Source organism: Megascapheus bottae, chromosome 7 (assembly GCF_031878675.1).
Source record: "Megascapheus bottae isolate mThoBot1 chromosome 7, mThoBot2.hap1, whole genome shotgun sequence".
Lineage (NCBI taxonomy): Eukaryota > Metazoa > Chordata > Mammalia > Rodentia > Geomyidae > Megascapheus > Megascapheus bottae.
In genome coordinates, this window is record NC_143515.1 from 47,275,041 (window position 1) to 47,296,176 (window position 21,136).

The 21,136-nt window shown below is 38.1% G+C and overlaps 1 protein-coding gene across 2 annotated transcripts in view; it reads left to right on the forward strand.

The window, feature by feature from the left end:
• Positions 1 to 21,136, forward strand: part of Psme4 (proteasome activator subunit 4) — a 99,179-nt gene that overhangs the window by 69,217 nt on the left and 8,826 nt on the right. For both annotated transcript variants that reach the window (XM_090336925.1, XM_090336926.1), the window contains 13 exons: positions 59 to 188; positions 949 to 1,030; positions 3,966 to 4,119; positions 4,617 to 4,686; positions 6,499 to 6,624; positions 7,228 to 7,380; positions 9,517 to 9,621; positions 10,120 to 10,211; positions 12,185 to 12,316; positions 12,718 to 12,926; positions 15,508 to 15,593; positions 17,985 to 18,113; positions 18,807 to 18,962. In XM_090336925.1, coding sequence (XP_090193051.1) covers positions 59 to 188; positions 949 to 1,030; positions 3,966 to 4,119; positions 4,617 to 4,686; positions 6,499 to 6,624; positions 7,228 to 7,380; positions 9,517 to 9,621; positions 10,120 to 10,211; positions 12,185 to 12,316; positions 12,718 to 12,926; positions 15,508 to 15,593; positions 17,985 to 18,113; positions 18,807 to 18,962 — 1,624 coding nt within the window. The remainder of the gene's footprint in view (positions 1 to 58; positions 189 to 948; positions 1,031 to 3,965; positions 4,120 to 4,616; positions 4,687 to 6,498; positions 6,625 to 7,227; positions 7,381 to 9,516; positions 9,622 to 10,119; positions 10,212 to 12,184; positions 12,317 to 12,717; positions 12,927 to 15,507; positions 15,594 to 17,984; positions 18,114 to 18,806; positions 18,963 to 21,136) is intronic.

A 21,136-nucleotide genomic window follows, 5' to 3' on the forward strand; every position in this document is an offset into this window, starting at 1 on the left:
TTTCAAATAAGTAGTTTTCTGAATAATATCTTTTGTGTCTTGTTCTACTCTTTTTAAGGCCCTGGAAATTTGAACATATAGGCATTGGACTCCTGTCTCTACTTTTAAGAGATGATCGAGTGTTGCCTGTTCGTGCCATACGATTTTTTGTTGAGAATCTCAACCATGATGCAATTGTAGTTCGAAAGGTAAATACTTTTATTTTAGCTGTGTCTTAGATTTGAAAATATTTACCTTGCTAGAAGTATGTCTCAGTTCTTCATAAACAGTATATTCCCTAATAAATACCTTAAAATATATTACTTTTGAAATTCCCTCCTGGTCAGAGAAAATAATAATGAATTAAACAAATATATAAAGACATTGTGAATTTTAACACTGAACGTACACTAGGGAGTATATCTATAAGCTAATGTGAAATATTGACCTTGAAAAATTACAAAATCAGACATACAGTTTCAAATAGGTGGTGCAACTTTTGATTTTCTTCTCAAAGTCTTAAAGGAGAACCTAAGAAATAAGCTTGTTTTGCCTGATTTTTTAATTACATAGACCCTGAGAGCTGATAGGCAAAGAGTGAACCAGGTATTAATTGAAATAAGAGATCAAATTTGTTTTGGCTGAGATGAATGCAGAGTAATCAAGAATGGGAGCTGCTACAACTTCTCCAGTGTTAAATGCAGCACTCCACAACTACCCTATAGTGAGGAAGTTGTTGGGGTTTTTTTGTTGTTGTTTTTGTTTTATTTGGTTGGTCATGGGGCTTGAACCTTAGGTCTTGTCCCTGAGCTTCTTTATCTTAAGGCTAATGCTCTGCACCTGTGAGCCACAGGACCACTTCCAGGGGGAGTTGTTTTTGAGAGAAAAGGAATACAGCTTCAGTGGATGAAGTAGTCATCTACTTAAGAATTTAAAAGTTATGATAGACATGCATTACTTGTTTTCTAGATGGCTATCTCAGCAGTTGCTGGTATTCTCAAGCAGCTAAAGAGAACCCACAAGAAGTTGACCATCAACCCTTATGAAATCAGTAAGTATTATAACAAAGCAATTAATAATCTTTCAGTATATAAATTTTTCCTTCAAGTTGGGCACCAGTGGCTCACACTGGTAATATGCTAGCTACACAAGAGGCTGATACCTGAAGATTGAGGTTCATGGCCAGCTCCGGCATGAAAGTTCATGAGATGCTTATCTTCACTACAAAACAGGAAGTTGTTCTGTGGCTCAAGTGGTAAAGTGATGGCCTTAAGCTGAAGACCTCAGGGACAGCGCCCAGGCCCAGAGTTCAAGCCCCAAGACCAACAACAACAACAAAAAAAGATTCCTTCAAATGCATAAATTATAGTTCGTGATCTCATTATATTCTATTCTGTCTGTGGATATAAACACAATAGTGACTTGGTAAAAGTAAGTAATAAGATCTAGTCAGGAGGCTGAGATCTGAAGTTTGTAGTTCAAAGCCAGCCCCGGCAGGAAAGTCCATAAGACTTTTTTCATTTTTTCTTTTTTCCTTTGGCCAGTCCTTGGGCTTGAACTCAGCCTGGGCACTGTCCCTGAGCTTCTTTTGCTTCAGGCTATCACTTGAGCCACAGCACCACTTTCAGCATTTTTGTGTATATGGTACTGAGGAATAGAACTCAGGGTTTCAGGCATATTAGGCACATACTTTACCATTATGCCACACTCCCGGCCCCATGAGCCTTCCCCCCCCCACCCCCTACCAGTCCTGGGCTTCAGCTCAGGGCCTGAGCATTGTCCTTGGACTTTCTCAAGGCTAGAGCTCTTCCACTTGAGCTTCAGTACCACTGCCAGCTTTTTTCTATGTATGTGGTACCGAGGAATAGAACCCAGGTCTTTGTGCATGTTAGGCAAGCACTCTACCACTGGTCAAACTCCCGTGCGCCCCCTCCCCCCCATCCCATGAGCCTTTTATTTCCAATTAACCACTAGAAAACTAGAAGTGGCACTTGGGGCTCAGATGGTAAAGCATTAAACCTTGAGCAAAAGAACTCAAGAACAGCAACCCAGGCCCTAAGATCAAGCCCTAGGACCGACCCCAAAATCGCAGGTGGGTGTTTTAAAAATATTTATAGAACTTCTTGTGGTTTTTGTTGTTGTTCCTAGTCTGTTTTTCTTCCTTTGCTTTGCTTTTCATTCTGGAGATTGAACCTAGTGACTTGTACATGTGAGGCAAGTGCTCTACCGTGAACTCTGTGTCTTCTCAGTGCATGTATGTAGCTTTTGTGCATTCAGGCAAATATGTCACCTGCTTTATATTATTTATCTCACCACTAAGTAAGTTCTGGGGTTTGAACTCGGCCTGAGCACTAGCCTCTAACTTTCTTAAGGCTAGTGCTCTACCACTTGAGCTACAACACTACTTCTGGCTTTTTCTCAGTAGTTTATTAGAGAAAGAGTCTCATAGACTTTCCTGCACAAGCTGGCTTTGAATCTCAGATCTTATATCTCAGCCTGAGTAGTTAGAATTACAGGTGTAAACCTCTGGCACCCAGTTTGTAGTCTCCTTTTTTTTTTTTTTTTTTTTTTTGCCAGTCTTGGGCTTGAGCTCAGGGCCTGAGCACTGTCCTTGGACTTTCTCAAGGCTAGAGCTCTACCACTTGAGCCTCAACACCACTTCTGGCTTTTTTCTATGTATGTGGTACCGAGGAATCGAACCCAGGTCTTCATGCATGCTAGGCAAGCACTTTAACCACTAGGCCAACTCCCAGCCCCTCTCCTTTCTTCTCTTTCCTCTCTTTCTGCTGGTTTTGGGGCTTGGACTCTGGTCCTAGGCACTGTCCCTGATCTCTTCAGCTCCTGGCTACCACCCTAATCCTTGAGCCACAGTGCCATTTCTGGTTTTTCTAGTGGGTTAATTGGAGATGTGTCTCATGGGGGAGTGGCACTGTGGCTCAAGAGGTAGGGCGATAGCCTTTTGCTGAGCACCTCAGGGACATTGTCCAGACCCAGATTTCAAGTACCACAACGGACACACACAAAAAAGTCTCACAGTATATAATGCCCAGGCAATCCCTCAGATCTCAGCCTCCTGAGTAGCTAGGATTACAGGCGTGAGCCACCACACCTGGCTTTTTCTTTTTTTTATCCCCCTTATGGTTTGTCTCATGTAGTAACTGTTTGACTTTGTTACCTGGTGTATTATAAATACATTTATTTGTTTATTTGAAATAAGGATGGGAAGGGGGAAGAACTAGATGATTGGGAGGGGTGGGAAGAGGGAAACTGAGAGAAAAACATGAGAAGGGTTATCAGTGTTCATAAAGTAATGTGCCTACTACTTGACAAATGTAACTGTAACCCCTCTATAGGTTACCCCAACAATATAATACAATTTTTAAAAAGTTTTAACAAAGTCCTTTTGTTAAAAGGAATATTGTCACACTTCTTACCCTAAATAACTATCCTAATGTTGTTTACTGGATAGATTCATTGTCTTCTCTTGTTTAACATGTTCTTCATCTGTATGTGGTCAGTTTTGGTTTTGGTTTTGGTTTTTTGTTTTGTTTGGCTTTGCTTTTTCAGTGCTCAGAATTAACCACAGGTTAATTATACATGGTAGGCCCGAGATCTGGTCAAAACTATACCCCTATCTCTGTGGTCTTTTTCACAGAGACTATTAGTAAATTGTTTCTTTTTTTTTTTTTTTTTGCCAGTCCTAGGGCTTGAACTTAGTGCCTGTATACTGTTGTTGGGCTTTCTCAAGGCTAGAGCTCCACAGTTGAGCCCCAGCACCACTTCCCGCCTTTTCTATGTATGTGGTACTGAGGAATCAAACCTGCATCTTTGTGCATGCTAGGCAAGCACCCTACCACTAGAACAAACTCCTGGCCCTGGAAAGAAGATTGTTTCTTGTTGTGAAGAATACTAATACCATTGATTCGCAATTGAGAATAATTGTTGAATAAATGCTTTTAGATCAATTCCGTTTGTCTTTTCCTTAGGTGGATATCCTAAACCCACACAAATCCTTGCTGGTGATAGACCTGATAATCATTGGTTACATTATGATAGCAAAAGTATACCAAGAACTAAAAAAGAATGGGAATCAAGTCATTTTGTTGAAAAAACTCACTGGGGATACTATACCTGGCCAAAGTAAGTTGTAGCTTACCATGCATCTTTTAATCAAACATTATTTGATAAAATTAGTTTTTTAATTCTTGGATTTCTGGGAAGCTTCAGAGGTACTTGAAGGCATTTTCTTCCCTCTTCCTCTCTGTTGCTCCTGCCAGTGCTCTGCCTCATTTCCTGCCTTTTTCTAATACTGAAATTCTCAGCCTTTCTTAATACCATCTCTTAGCAGCTAAGGAAGCTACTAATAGCTACTCTAAATTGTATTACTATGTATTTGATAATGTACATGCCTAAGCCAGCCCAGAGAAATATTTGTCTCATTGCTGACTTGAATAATTTATGTCATTAGGACATAGTGATCTGGTAGATTTTTAAGGCTGAAACTATTACCAGTATACTCATAACCATAAAGCTTTCCCTCTAGTTAGAGTTCATTAAAAGTACCTCCTAATACTTTTCTATCCATGAGGTTGTATTTTTTTCTGTGCATATTACAAACATAAACTTTTACTATATAGGAATATGGTTGTTTATGCTGGTGTGGAAGAGCAACCTAAGCTTGGCAGAAGCAGGGAGGATATGACAGAGGTAAGCGTTCATTTCACCACAGTTTCAAATTCATTTTCTTTTCTTTTTTTTTTCCAGTCCTGGGCTTGAGCTCAAGGCCTGAGCACTATCCTTGGACTTTCTCAAGGCTAGAGCTCTACCACTTGAGCCTCAGCACCCTTTCAGGTTTTTTTTCTATGTATGTGGTACCGAGGAATTGAACCCAGGTCTTCGTGCATACTAGGCAAGCACTCTACCACTAGGCCAAACTCCCAAACCCTCAAATTCATTTTTGTACTGGTTTATTTCTTCCAGTTCAGTATTTCAGTGCACAACAGAATAAATCTGATTTTATGTGTACTGCTTTCCTATCACCAACCTAGTTTGAGTTCATAGGTCTCATAAAGCTGTACTGAAGTTACTATTTCATATAGTTTCCCTTTGGGTACTGTTTTATGTAGTTAGCTGCTAGTTTCTGTTTCTTTTTATCGATTCTGTCTGGTACAGCTTCTTTTTTTTGGTTGGTCATGGGGCTTGAACTGTGGACCTGGGTACTATGCCTGAGCTCTTAGCTTAGGGCTAGTGCTCTACCACTTTGAGCCACAGCACCACTTCCTGGTACAGCTTCTTAAAAAGGAAAAGTGAGGAGTTTTTTTGTTTTATTGCATATGATAAAATTGATGCTGGTAGAGTCAAGAAAAAGCAATCTTTTTGAGTATACTGCTATTACCATTTTCAAAGTTAAGTAATGACTTTTAAGTTGTCCTGGAGTGAACGATGGCATAAATTTAGTTCTGATCTACAAATTTGAAAACAGTTGCAGTTAGTTTGGTTTCTAGATTAAAGAGTTTCACCACTTCCACAGTAGATGATACTGAAGCATTTTGCCTTTATTTCCCAAACATAACATTGGTTAGTTTTAATTCACAGAATGAGAAATGGGATCCAGACTTGCTTGAGGATATAAAGGAAAAGCCTTAGCTCTTATTATGGATTTACTATTTTTTGATGGAGATTCAGTTTTGTTTTTAGAAACCATATATTCTATGAAAGTTAAAAATTATTTTTAAGAGGGACACGGTGACTCATGCCTGGAATCTTAGCTACTCAGTAGGAGGCTGAGATTTGAGGATTGCAGTTCAAAGCCAGCAGAGCCAACCCAGACACTAAAGACCATGAGACTCTTTTTTTTTTTTTTTTTTGCCAGTCCTGGGCTTGAGCTCAGGGCCTGAACACTGTCCTTGGACTCTCTCAAGGCTAGAGCTCTACCACTTGAGCCTCAGCACCACTTCCGGCTTTTTCTATGTATGTGGTACCGTGGAATCGAACCTGGGTCTTCGTGCATGCTAGGCAAGCACTTTAACCACTAGGCCAAACTCCGGGCCCAGACCATGAGACTCTTATCTCCAATTATCCACCAGAAAACCGGAAGTGGTGCTGTGGTTCAAGGGGTAGGGCCGTAGCCTTGAGCTGAAGAGGTCAGGGAAAGCACCCAGGCCTAGTTCAAGCCCCATGACCCCCCCCCCCCCAAAAAAAAAAAAAAACTCAAAGAAACAAACAATTGGGTGTCAGTGACTCATACCTATAATCCTAGCTACTCAAAGGGCTGAGATCTGAAGGCTACCCTGGGCACAAAAACACCATGAGACTCTTTATCTCCAGTTACCTATCAGAAAACTGGAAGTGGCACGGTGGCTCACATGGTAGATTGCTAGCCTTGAGCTGAAGATTTCAGGGACAGCACGCAGGCCCAGAGTTCAAGCCCCTCGACTGAACCCCTCTCTCTCTCTCAAAAAAAATCATGTTTATAAACACATTCTAACCCTGAATATTTTTCTGTTTTCAATTTTATAGGCAGAACAGATTGTGTTTGATCATTTTTCTGATCCTAAATTTGTTGAACAGTTAATTACTTTTCTATCTTTAGAAGACAGAAAAGGAAAAGATAAGTTTAATCCTCGACGTTTTTGCCTCTTTAAGGTAACTGTAATGTGTGTGTGCATTACCCTTTCCTCATGAAACCTAGTGATTGTTCAGTTTATAAGTTCATAAAGTTTAATTGCAATTTGAATTAAGCCTTCTGCCTGTTTTAAAACTACTTGGGAGGTTTAAATTGGGAGGCTGAGGTTTGAGGCCAGATAACAAAAAATTCTTTAGATCCCAGTAAAAAAATCCTGACATGTACCTGGATGTACCTGGAATGGGAGAAGCATAAATTTATGGGGATTACAGTCTACTGTAATCAACAGAGTGCATGGCTGGCAATTACGAGGTGGTCTGAGTTCAAACTGCAGTATTGCCCAAAAAGAAAAAGAAAAAAAAAAGTCCTATTTATCTTTAACTTTCTGAGTAATACTAGGAACAGCAAGAAAAAAACTGTGAATTTATATACATTTGAGTTTTGAGGCATGATATTTTAAGCGCAAAAATCTATCTATGGTAATTTCTAGTCATTTAAGCAGTTCTGATGGGAGATTGCTGGAGTCTGTCAGGACAGTAATGTATAAAATAATTGCAAGTGTATTATAGATACACTTGAAATGTTAGTTGCTTGAGTGCTGAATTTTTTCTTGGTTTTTATAGGGTATATTTAGAAACTTTGACGATGCCTTTCTGCCAGTTCTAAAGCCCCATTTAGAGCGTTTGGTTGCGGATTCTCATGAAAGTACCCAGCGGTGTGTTGCAGAAATTATAGCTGGTTTAATCAGAGGTTCTAAGCATTGGACATTTGAAAAGGTGATGTACATCTTTAAGCTAAGTATTTATACAGAATTCCCATCACTTTCAGAATTGGTACTTAAAATATGCTGTTTAATTACATTAAGTGTGTGTATATTGCTTTCGAGTACCTATCACACACACACACACGATCTATAGATTGCCTTGTATCTTCAAAATTTTTAATTATTTGTGAATACTATGAGTATAAGAAGTCAAGGATGTTGGATGTTGGTGGCTCACACCTGTCATCCTAGCTACCCAGGAGGCTGAGATCTGAGTATCACCGTTCAGAGCCAATCTGGGCACAAAAGTCTGTGAGACTCATTTGTAGTTAAGCACCAGAAAACTAGAAGTAGCGCTGTGGTTCAAGTTGTAGAGCAGTAGCCTTGGGTTGAATTGCTCAGGGATAGCCAGGCCCAGAGTTCAAGCCCCATGACCAACCAAAAAAATATAAAAAAGTTTTAGTTTTAGTTTGTGTCAATCCTGGGGCTTGAACTCAAGGCTTGCATGCTATCCCTTTGGGCTCAAGTCTAGTGCTCTTATCATGTGGACCACAGTTCAACATAAGCTTTTTTTAGTTGTTATTTTGCCTGGGCTGGCTTTGAACCACAGTCCTCGGATCTCAGCCTCTGGAGTAGCTAGGATTACAGGAGTGAACCACCCCACCCAGCTTTTTAAATTTTTTATCTTTAAATTGGAGAGCAGAATCTCATGGGCCTTTCTTCCTGCCTGGACTGGCTTTAAGTTGTAATCTTCAGATCTTAGCCTCTTGAGTAGTGAGGATTACAAGAATGAGCCACTATGCTTTGGGGTTTATTTTTCGTTTTGTTGGTTTTATCTTTAGGTTTTTGTCATTGTTTATTTGTTCTTTTTACAAAAAAAAGTGTTGTAGATTCTTTGAAAGGGAGGAAAATCCTGGAACTTTAGTTCCCATCACTAGACTGTATCCCTTAGGGATTATTTTATAGACCCTCTCCATCCTTTTACCAAATCTACTCTCTGTTTTCTTGCCTATCTATGTTAATTTCCTAGTCTTGTAGAATTTGGGTTTGAAATGAAATTACTTGTTAGAATGTTTCTTAGTATTTGTAAGGTTTAGTTTCACATACCTGCCTCAAAGTCAGAGATACCCAAATACAAGCCAATATTTTTTCAGAGAGAAGACATCATGTGTGGCCAGCTTTTATTTGGACTGTAAACACGTTGACTCACAAGATTTTATAACATGTCATATATACCCTTGTTTGTGTCATTAGACTACTTTTGAATTAGCTGTTTTCTAAAACATACCCTTCTTGCCTTTTAAAAAAATGTATGCCTACTGCCCAGCGTGATGGCTCACACCTGTAATCCTAGCTACAGGAGGCTGAGATGTAAGGATCAAGGTTCAAAGCCAGCCCAGGCACAAAAAGACCTGAGACTCTTATCTCCACTTAACCTCTAGAAAACAAGAAGTGGGGCTTGGCTCCAGGGTAGGACAATAGTCTTTGAGCTGAAGAGCTCAAGGACAGTTTCCAGGTCCAGTTTAAGCCCCATGACCCACCAAAAAAATAGTATACCTGATGCTTTCAGTGGATATTGTCTCAGATTTTCCCTCCTGGTTTTTATTTTTTCTTTTTCCTTCGTAAAACTAAATGGGTATCCTTAGGAGGTGTTAAGAAAGGAAGATGTTAGATTGCTCCTCTACATTAATGTTTTTCAAGGTCTCAAAATGGACCAACTTTGTACTCGCTGAACTTCTTATAGCTAAATTGTGTAAATTACCTAAGACCTGAATTTGAAGCTAATTCCTAGATTATCTTAATAATCAAGCACTATTCAATTAAGTTCAATAAGCATGTACAAATCACAAAATAAGTATTTGTTTCAGCCCAAAATTCTGTGCGTTTCAAAATTTCAAGAGAACTTTTCAGTAGTAATAAAGACTTTATAAAGATTTGTATAAAATTATCTCTTTACAAAGCAGAATTTTGGGGGTAGTCGGCCTTTATCTGAATGTGTATAATGTAGCACAGTGAAGTAATCTTAGGTTATTGTGTGCTCTAAAAAATAAATGTTGTGTCACTTTTTGTTTGTGTGCCTTTCTAGAAGAGATTTTAAGAAAAAAGTTCCGAGTGTCATTAACTTTTACCTTATGTTTGATTTGTCTAGGTGGAGAAGCTTTGGGAGCTTCTGTGCCCACTTCTAAGAACAGCTCTGTCTAACATTACAGTAGAAACTTACAATGACTGGGGAACTTGTATAGCAACATCCTGTGTAAGATCTGCTTCCTTAACTTCTGTGTTTTTTCAAATTGTTGATGCCTTGTTTCCAAATGCATGGCACCTCATTATACCTCTTTAATTTCAAAGTTTTGGTCATACTATTGTCATCTCACTTAATTGAAAATATTACTTTCCAGCCCTTTCAGTAAGCTTTGAGTGATAATCTTCTGTGCTATAATAAGGCATTTTTAAATTAAGTGACAAGTCAAGCCATGTGTTTGGAAATGCAGGTTACATACAGTAAAAGCACATAATTCAACATAGTAAGTGTTTAGCAGTTACATCCATAGCTCATACTTTCAGAACAACTTATTGAAGTAAGATTTTTTGTTAATTATGAGAATTGGTAACTACATTTAAATTTGACTCACTTATCAGTTTTAGTTTGATTTTCTTCCTGAATACTTGTATGTATCTATGTGTGTATGTATGATATATTTGTAGACTCTTAGGCTCCCTGTTTAATTTTTACTTCATGTTTTCAACACAGGAAAGCAGAGATCCCCGGAAACTTCATTGGCTTTTTGAGCTATTACTGGAATCACCATTGAGTGGTGAAGGAGGATCCTTTGTAGATGCATGGTAATAAAATCTGTGACGTTTATTCAGCTGATTTTGAGTTAAGTGATAGATAACTACAAGTGGGTTGCTGGTCAGTAGGTGTTGCATGACTGTAATCTTGGCAATCCAGAAGATCACCACTTTGAGGCCTGATGAACTACAGAGTATCAAAACACAAAAATGGAAATACGTGGTTTATTCACCAAAAAATAACAGATGAAATAATTACTTCTTCCTAGAAGTCAGTGTGATTCAGTTTAGTACAGTATATAGTATTTTGTTATTTCTCCTTTGGGAACAAGTAGGAGAATTGTAGAAAACTTGAGAAAGGGCTGGGAGTTTGGCCTAGTGGTTAAAGTGCTTGCCTAGCATGCATGAAGACCCGGGTTCGATTCCTCGGTACCACATACATAGAAAAAAGCCAAGCCAGAAGTGGTGCTGAGGCTTAAGTGGTAGAGCTCTAGCCTTGAGAAAGTCCAAGGACAGCGCTCAGGCCCTGAGCTCAAGCCCAGGACTGGCAAAAAAAAAAAAAAAGAAAGAAAGAAAACTTGAGAAATTTCAACTTTAACTATTTCCAGCCTTCTCTGTTGTCAAATCTTTGGGATTGCTCTTTTGAGTTTGACAGTGTTGACTTTTTTATCACATCTCATTTTTTCCCCCCATTCTTTCCGGTTAAAAAACATAACAGACATGTAAAATGATGACCCCTTTGTAAAGCTATTTAAAACAACAATAACAGAAAGAAACAAGGAAGAGGGACTCAGATGTAGTTCAGTGGTAGAGTTGCTTGCCTCATGTGCATAATAAATTCAGTCCTCAGCATGGGGAGGCTAGCTGGTTGGGGACACCAACCAAAAAACATTACTGAGTAATGGAAATTTCCAAGATTGAGTCGGGTAAGGTACCTCACACCTGTAATCCTAGCTATTCTGGAGGCTGAGATCTGAGGATCACGGGTCAAAGCCAGCCTGGGCACTAAAGACCAATAGACTCTTATCTCTGATTCCACTAAAGTAGAATAAGTTCTTTGTTAACTTTGAAAACTTGAGAAGATAGGCTCTTTTTAAAGATGAAGTCATTGAGTATTCTTTATTTTTATTTATTTATTTTTTGCCAGTCTTGGCTTGAACTCAGGGCATGAGCACTGTCCTTGGGTTTTCTCAAGGCTAGAGCTCTACCACTTGAGCCACAGAACCACTTCCAGCTTTTTTTCTGTGTACGTGGTACCAAGGAATCACACCCAGGTCTTCATGCATACTAGGCAAGCACTCTACCACTAGGCCAAACTTCCAGACCCTGAAGCCATTGAGTATTCTTAAGTCTACATTTCCTTTAATTTTCTTGGGAAGATTCTCAGTAGCTGTGGGTATATAGTCCACATTGATACCAGTCAGGTAAAATTACTGCTCCTTGATTTCATTTTCCCATAATACCACCCAATATATGCTGAAGTCATACCACCTTTCAACAGATTTAAAGTGTTCACTTAATTAAACTTAAATGGAACTCATTACTTACTTTTTTTGGTTTGGAAGAAGTATTATATAACTTACCTTGCATTTTGCACATTACTGCTTTGGGGAGGATATTTTCACAATATTATTTGTAGAGAAACACCTAGCATGTTATTCACCACAACTGATCACAATGCAGCATCAACTGACCTACATAAAGTGCACATAGAAGTTCAACATTTTGGGACTGGCAAGAAAAAAAAATTTTCAATTTTTTTTTTTTTTTTTAAGAAATTGTGCTTGTGTTTGGCCATCCTGTAATTGGAACTCAGGGCAATTTGCTAGATAGTTGCTCTGCCCTACCTCTAGCCCTTGATTTTTTTTTTTTAATGACTATGCTTGATTAAAAAATCATTAAGCACATGAATTAGGTATCTTACTGTATTTTGAATTTTGGATGCTTTGTGAGTGAAGTGTAGATTATGAGTACAGACAGGTAAGGAGGGAATCTGATGTGGTGCATCTGTCCTTCACTTCTAGCCGACTCTATGTGCTGCAGGGCGGCCTTGCCCAGCAAGAATGGAGAGTGCCTGAGTTACTGCATAGACTACTGAAGTACTTGGAACCCAAACTCACCCAGGTTTACAAAAATGTCAGGGAAAGAATAGGAAGGTAGGTATGATATTCCCCCCCCCTCTCTCTTTCTCTCTCTTTTTCTTTCTCTCATCTTTTGAGTTCTTTTTTAATATCTTGCAATACATACTGATCATGTTTCCATGGAACTTCATTATACCTTTTTCCTCAAATCTGTGCTATGGAAAATAAAGCAAGAGTTTGCATGTAAACCTAGGAAATCAGTGTGCTCAGAAGCCAGCGGTGAAAAATGGCCACCCACCAGGTTTAGCACCTCAAAATTACAAAGCTTCTTTTACACATAAGGACAATCTCACACCCTCTCCAGAAATTGTCTTAGGAAAGCTTACTTTGCTTGAGTCATAACTTTTTCCCAGTTTTAATAGCTCAGTTTTCATGATTATGTGGGGCCTCTTACCATTATGTATTTTATTTAACAGTGTGCTGACCTACATATTTATGATAGATGTTTCTTTGCCAAATACTGCGCCAACAACATCCCCTTGTATCCCTGAGTTTACTGCTCGAATTCTAGAGAAATTAAAACCTCTCATGGATGTGGATGAAGAAATTCAGAACCATATTATGGAAGAAAATGGAATTGGTGAAGAAGATGAACGAACTCAGGGCATTAAACTCTTAAAAACCAGTGAGTGGCTAAAGTCTGTAGAAATTCCCTTGAAAAGAGATGTGTATTTTGATTCTCCTGTGGAGTTTTTTCCTCCACTTTCTTCAGTTTGAAATACCACGTGTACAATTTATTGACATTAAGTACATTTGTACTCTATTTATCATACACAACTTCATGTATTTAACAGTAACTTTTTCTACCCCTAGCCTCAAGCACATTTTCTGCCATCAGTAAACTAGTCAGTCCCTTCTGAGTAACTCTTGTCAGTATTTCCATGTTTCACTTCACATATTTCTTTCTGTGCTGTGAATATGAAATTGATTCCTAGTTTATTTTCATTTTACAGTTCATTTTCGTGTACATTTGGGTTCTTTCTACCCTTTGACTATTTTGAATAATGCTACTATGAACATTGATATATACTAACCTAATTGAGTCCCTGCTTTTATTTTGTTTGTTTGGTAGGTAGGTAGTTAAAACTGAAATTTCTGGCTATGGGGTGCTTTCTTTGCTTAATATTTTGAAGTGCTGTGAAACTTCAACAGCAGGTGCACATTTTGCATTTTAAGTATCAGATACACAAGAGTTCTACCAGTTGGCTCACATCCTTGTCAACACACACATTTTCTGCTGGTATTTTTTAGTCCAAGTATAGCCATCCTAATGGGTACAAAAAGTTAACTTGTAGTTTAGATTAACACTTACCTACTGAAAGCTGATGTTGAACATTTTCTGATTTGTGTATGGGCCATTTGTACATTTTTTTTTCTTTTTCTTTTTTGCCAGTCCTGGGGCTTGAAATCAGGGCCTGAATGCTGTCCACTTAAGCCACAGCACCATTTCTGGCTTTTTCCTATGTATGTAGTACCAAGGAATTGAACCCAGTAGTACATGGATGCTAGGCAAGCACTCTACCACTAGGCCAAACTCCTGGCCTTTTTTTTTTTTTGGCCAATCCTGGAGCTTGAACTCAGGGCCTGGGCACTGACCTTGGATACCTTTTGCTCAAGGCTAGCCCGCTGCCACTTGAGCCACAACACTACTTCCGGCCTTTTCTGTGTATGTGGTACTGAGAAATCAAATCCATGGATTCGTGTTTGCTAGGTGAGCACTACCAGTAGGCTACGCTCCTACACTCCTATGCTCCTGGCCCAATTTGTTTGTTTTTCTTGGGAAATGTTAACTCAGATTTTCTTTGTCCTTTTTTGAATTATGATGTTTTGTTCTGTTGAGTTATGACTCTAACCTGTTCATCAGTACTTTCTTAGATAGATAATTTGTGCATTTTCTGAATTTGGCAATATTGAGAACTTGAGAATTTAATTGAGAATTTGAACTCAGCTTTTTATGAGCTTGGCAAGGATTTTGCTGCTTGAACCAAAGCCTTTAGCTTAGCCCTTTTTGGTTTGGTTATATTTGAGATAGGTTCTTTAGTTCCTGCCAGCCCATTCTAGACTTTCACCCTCCTATGTATGTTCCCTCAAAGCTGGAATGACATACTCAAACCACAGCGCACAAGCTTTCCTATTGAGATTGGGTGTTGTGAACTTTTGGGGGAGCTTTTTGTTGTTGTTACTGTTGTTACCAGCCTAGAGATTCTCTGCTTTCTGTGTAGCTGGGATGGTGGTGAGTATCTGCTACCTCTCCCAGCAGAACACAGCCTGGCCTTGAACCAAAATCCTCCCTCACTCTGCCACCAAAGTAGCTAGAATTACAAGCTTGCATTACTGGTGTTTAGCCTTCTGTTCACAAACCTTTTCACACTTAATTTGTCCTTGTATGAGTAAAGTTCAAGTTTGCTGAGTTTTTGTTGTTGTTTCCTTTGGAAATTATTTCCAAATCAAATGTTATAATGTTTCCCTCTTATAAGTGTCTTGGGAGAGTTTTTTTTAAGTTTTGATCTTCTATTTCTGGCCTACTTTTGGTCTTTTTATTTTGAGTTTGTTTTTTGTGTGTGATACAAAGTAAGGGTCTATCTTCATTATTTTGCGTGTGGACATTGTTTTCCAGTGCCATTTGTTAAAAAGAATGTCCTTTCTCCATTGAAGAGACTTGGCACTGTTCATCGACCATCACATTGTGAGGATTTATTTCTAGATTCTTTTTTTTTTTTTGAGAGTATTTCTAGATTCTTAACTCTCCATTGGTTTATGTGCCTGTCATTAGATCAGAACCACACTATTGATTAGTAACTTTGCAGTAAATTTTGCAATCTTTGTGTGTCTTCCAACTTTCTCAGGATTGTTTTGGCTATTTAGGGTATTCTGTTGTTTTGTATCTAAAACGTTTCAAGGGTTCTAAATATAAGCTATTAAATCATTATTTTAACTGATTTAGAATTACTGAGAGTTTTAATATGTGCTGGTTTAGATACTTAGTGCACTATTACTAATCTGGATATCCTTGTGGAGTAACGTCAGTACTCCACAGTTTGATAGTCTTTGTCATGAGTTGTTACACTGGTGGTCAGTGTCTACATTTATGAAGTATTCATTTCCTTCAGAACACTAAAGAGTTATTCAAGTGACCATTTGACACTGAAATGATAATGTCATTTGTTCTTTGTGGTGATTAATTATGCATATTTATTCCCAAATAGTATTGAAATGGCTTATGGCAAGTGCAGGAAGATCCTTTTCTACAGCAGTCACAGAACAGCTTCAGCTTCTGCCTTTGTTTTTTAAGGTAAGCTTATGGCTGAAATGGACAGTTCATCTCCTCTGACCTTCAGTAGGAATTTGTGGTCATCATTTTTGTTTGATTGGTTTTTAGTGAATGAATTTTTTTTTTTATTTTTTTTTTTTGCCAGTCCTGGGCTTGAGCTCAGGGCCTGAGCACTGTCCTTGGACTTTCTCAAGGCTAGAGCTCTACCACTTGAGCCTCAGCACCACTTCCAGCTTTTTTCTATGTATGTGGTACCCAGGAATCGAACCCGGGTCTTCATGCATGCTAGGCAAGCACTTTAACCACTAGGCCAAACTCCCGGTCGTGAATGAATTTTTATTAGAGCTGTAAGTAGTCCTAAGAAAATAGAGTAATTGGATATTTATTGAAATGTTTTCAGTATTAAGAGTAGTGGCATGTAATTGTTTTATAGACACTTTTTTAAATAAAGTATTTTAATTGCACAAATTTATGCATTATCACGTAATCAGTACACTCATATAGTACATAAGATCTTTTCAGAGTGGTTAACATTTACATCTCTAACATTAAAAATTTTTTGTTTTGAACAAAGGACCTTATGCTTGTTTAGGCAAGTGCTCTACCATTTGAACCAAGTCCCTCTTAGCTACTCAATAAGTTCAGACCTTTGAGGTTCAAAGCCAGTCCAGGGGGAAAATGTGAGACACTGAGAAGCTGGAAGTGGAGCAGTAGCTTAAGTAGTAGGGTACCAACTTTAATGAAAAAGCTAAAGGAAATCCCCAGGATCTGAGTTCAAGCTCTGGTACTGGCAAAGAAAATTATTTTATTAGAAAGAGCATTGTGGGCCAGAAGAGTAGCTTAGTAGTAGATTGCTTGTCTAACATGCAGGAAGCACTGGGTTCAATTCCTTGGTATCACATATACAGAAAAGGCTAGAAGTAAGGACCAGGAGTTTGGCCTAGTGGTAGAGTGCTTGTCTAGAATGCACAAAGACCCAGGTTCAGTTCCTTGGTACCACATACATAGAAAAAGTCAGCAGTGGTGCTGTGGCTCAAGTGGTAGAGCTCTAACCTTGAGAAAGCCCAAGGACAGTGCTCAGGCCCTGAGATAAAGCTAAGAACTGGCAAAAAAAAAATTTTAAGAATATGATTAGCTTAACAAAGAAACTATGTAATAGCTCAACATAGGACTAGTGAGTTGTCTTAACTTCTTCTGATTCTAATTGTAGACTTTCCTGCAAGTATTTTCTGTTGATGTAAAATCAGATGTTTAAGAGAGATTTTGACAGAACCTGTTCCCAATGAGTTATTTTCTACTACCCAAACTCTAAATCACCTCATTTTGCTGTTGGTAATTTAAATGACAAAAGAACAACTTCATCTACATTGCCTATAAATTTGAACTGTGGCATGTTTATCTTCTTTTTTTTTTTTTTTTTTGGCAAGTTGTGGGGCTTGAACTTAGGACCTGGGCACTGTCATTGGCCTTTTTTCAAGGCTACTGCTCTACCACTTGAGCCACATCACCACTTCCAGCTTTTTTCTGTATATGTGGTACCGAGGAACCAAACCCGGAGCTTCATGTGTGCTACACAAGCACTCTACCATTAAGCCACACTCCCATCCCCAATCCATGAGATTTATCTCCAGTTAACCACAAAAATGTCAAAGTAAAACAAGTTTTAAGTGATAGAACTTTTTCCTTGAGTAGAAATGCTCAGGGACAGCTCCCAAACACACAAAAAAAGAATCCCTTTTCTTTTAAAAGTCTCTCCAGACTTGTAAGTCATCAGCTAATAGAAATAGTACCAATAGTATTTTGACATAAAGACCACATAAATAATATTAATCATCAGTAAAATCTTAAGAGATTTGGATCAGGAGTTTGGCCTAGTGGTATAGTGCTTGCCTAGTTTGCATGAAGACCCGAGCTCAATTCCTCGGTACCACATACATAGAAAAAGCTGGAAGTGGTGCTTAAAGCAATTTATGGAACATAGGTAAATAGGTAAATGTAATGTATGATTATTGTGTTGAGCAATTCTGAAAAGCCAATTTATTTACACATAAATGCTGTAGTTAGGGAAGTTTCTAACACCATCAAATGTTGTATGTTGTAACTGTAATGAACTTTTCTCTATGATGATTTGAGTGTATATAGAGAGTCTAGTAAAAATGTTTATAGATATGTTTGATTTTTGCTTTAGATAATTTAAGGAAAGGGAAATCAGAAGGGAAGCAAAAATATGAAACTAATTATCCATGAGTTTATGATTAGAGTTTGAAAGATTTGTTATACTTTTTCTAGTTGTGTATGTATTTGAAATTTTCCATAGATGACATTGAAAGTAAAAATAAGATTTCATGTAAGATACTTTTATATTTCTTAGCAGTTCTTTTCCAATTAGCCTTAAAAAAAATTGTTCCCTAGATTGCCCCAGTGGAGAATGACAATAGCTACGATGAACTGAAAAGAGATGCAAAGCTCTGTTTGTCACTAATGTCTCAGGGGTTGCTTTACCCTCATCAAGTGCCTTTGGTACTTAAGGTGCTAAACCAAGTAAGTATAGCCACAAAATTTATATTTCTTGGATAGGATTCTGGTTTACTATTCTAAGAATTTCATCTGCAGTATATATCATGTTTTTTGTTGTTGTTGTTTGTTTTGTTTTTTTGAATCTTCTTTTAATCTAAGAAAAACCTAGGTGTATTAACCAAAGAAATATGGCTCTGCAACCGACTTCTATGAGTTTCAGCAGGTCATAGAGTCCAAAGTTCCCTATATAAACAAAGAGCTAATTATTTAAGTACCTTGAATACAGAATGCATATTGAGAGAGTGGGGCATGTTCAGTTTTACTGGACATGTGACTTAAGTTGTGGCTTCAGCCTTAAAGGGAAAAACCAAGGGAGAGCTCAAATCCCTGATTTCAAGCTGTAGTACACAACCTTCCCTCAATACACAAATAAATAAATAAATTGTACAATTATTGGGGAAGTTAATTGTCACTATAGCAAGCTTTTTTTTCTAAAATTACTATTACCTTTTTCTTTCTCATGACTTACCAACCACTTTGACACCTGAAAATTTCTCCTGTAACCCTTTGTTTTTTAGAAAAGAATGTCAGATAAATGTACTCTAACTCTACCTGTGAACACAGAATTAAGTTAGAATATATTTGTATAGAATGTGTATGAAATGTTACCTTGTGTTCTTGTCAGTGTTATCATTTTTCTATACTTCTCATTCATAGATAGCAAGAAGCAGTTCTTGGCATGCAAGATATACAGTACTGACCTACCTCCAGACTATGGTATTTTATAACCTCTTTATTTTCCTCAATAATGAAGATGCAGTTAAAGACATCAGATGGCTAGTGATAAGCCTTTTGGAGGACGAACAACTTGAGGTAAAAATTTAAGTTACAACACATTGTTTACTAGTTTGAAGATACCAGTATCTTTTTCCTTTGAAGAAATATTTACACATTAATAAACATGTTTCATTAAAAACTTATTTAAAAATACAGTGATAATCTCATTGCAGTTTTCTGTAGTACAGATAGAAAACATACTGGACATGGCCTAATAAGTCTTCGTCACAATTAGTTGGGTAGATAATATTTGTGAGTCTGAAGTTTGTTTTTGCCAGTCCTGGCTTGAACCTAGGGCCTGAGTACTGTCCTTGTGCTTTCTCAAGGCTAGAGCTCTACCACTTGAGCCACAGCACCATGTCCAGCTTTTTCTATGTCTGTGGTACTGAGGAATAGAATCCGGGTCTTTGTGCATGCTAGGCAAGCACCATACCACTAGGCCAAACTCTCAGCCCAGCCTGAAGTTTTTAATCTAGGAAGTTGGGGATCATATTTATCCCACTAAATGATATTTGTTGATTTATTGTGCTGGTCCTGGCCCTTCAACTCAGGGGCTAGGCACTGTGCAAAAGCTTTTTGTGCTCAAAGTAAGCACTCTCCCTTTGAACCACAGTTCCATTTCTGGCTTTTTGGTGGTTAGTTGGAAATAGAATCATGGGTAACTCTTGATTAGCTAAGATTATTGGCACCATCCACCACTGTCCAGTTTTATTAATATTTTATATAAAGAATATTAGTCTTTTAGTTTAAATAGTCTAATATAAGAAAAGCATATTGTAATCAGTATGGAATAACATCAAACTTTTTAAAGTAGCTTTGGGAAAAATATGAAATTTTTGTGAAAGTTATTATTAATATTATGGACTTAAAACTTTTCCATGTAGTACTTTGTATATTTTGTATGTTTTATATCTGAGTACTAACAGGAGGTTTCTTAACATTCCCACAGACTATTACAAAATTGTCAAGAAAAATAATAAATTGCTTCTTTATAAAAATCTAAACTAAAAGAATAGAAATTTTGAAAAGTTAAAAAAATATCAACAGAACCGGGCATAGTGGCTCACGCCTGTAATCCTACTCAGGATGCTAAGATATGAGGATCACAGTTCAAAGAATCAACAGAATTATTTCTTAGCTTCAGGTATAATAGTATGTGTTAAACTTTCTTCACAGTAAACACCTGAGCTAGCACTGTCTCCAAAAGAAAAGGCTTCTTTGGTTCCTAGTTTTGGAACTACCATTCCATGAACTGTTGGACCAGTTGCTTTTAGACTTGTATTGAGCCAGTAAATGATATTAAGCTTGCCTGGAAGTGAGGATCCAATTCCTCGGAGGTCAGGGGGGCTTGAGTTCCACTGACCCCTGTGAGCATGCCTTAGTGACCTCTCAGTAGCACCAGTCTGCAACCCTCACCTTAAACACATGTGCATTAGGGAGGCTAATGAGATTCAAAATTTCATTGAAGTTCAGTGTTTTTAGGAGCCTAATGAGAATGCTTTAGGAGATTATTTTAGAATTTTCTTCATTAAACATGGTTCTAAAGTAAACATAATCATGACATTTATTAAAGCCATCATATTTGAACAGTAGTCCTGGAATCCCTGGACTAGAAATGGTTTTGAAGAGAAGAACAAGCAGAAGAGAAACAAAGAGTGCACCGAATACCAGATACAACCCAAATAATAGCATTATTATTACCTTGTGGGCCAGGTCATCAATAGCCTGATCTGTGGGCACACGCCAGTTGTCTGCTAGTATTTCTTTAGCACTTGCACTGCATGTCCAACCCATGTTCATGTTTGTACCTCAGGACACCTCTAAAAAATGAAACATGATGAGCAAAGTAGAAAATGTGTCCCAGAGCTGGGCATGGTGGCTCACACCTGGAATCCTAGTTACTCAGGAGACTGAGATCTGAGGATTGTGGTTCAAAGCCAGCCCAGGCATTAAAGCCTGTGAGACTCTTATCTCCAGTTAACCACCAGAAAACTGGAAGTGGGAAAATACATTCCCCGACTCAAGCTAGTTTTTCAAGAACCTCCAATAAATCGAAAGTGTAGAAGAAACAAGTGCCAGCAACAAGTTGGCAAACAAGGATAGCACTCCAGCTCTAGCCCTGAGAAAGTCCAAGGACAGTGCTCAGGCCCTGAGTACAAGCCCAGGACTGGCAAAAAAAAAGTCTCATGGACTTTCGTGCCCAGGCTGGC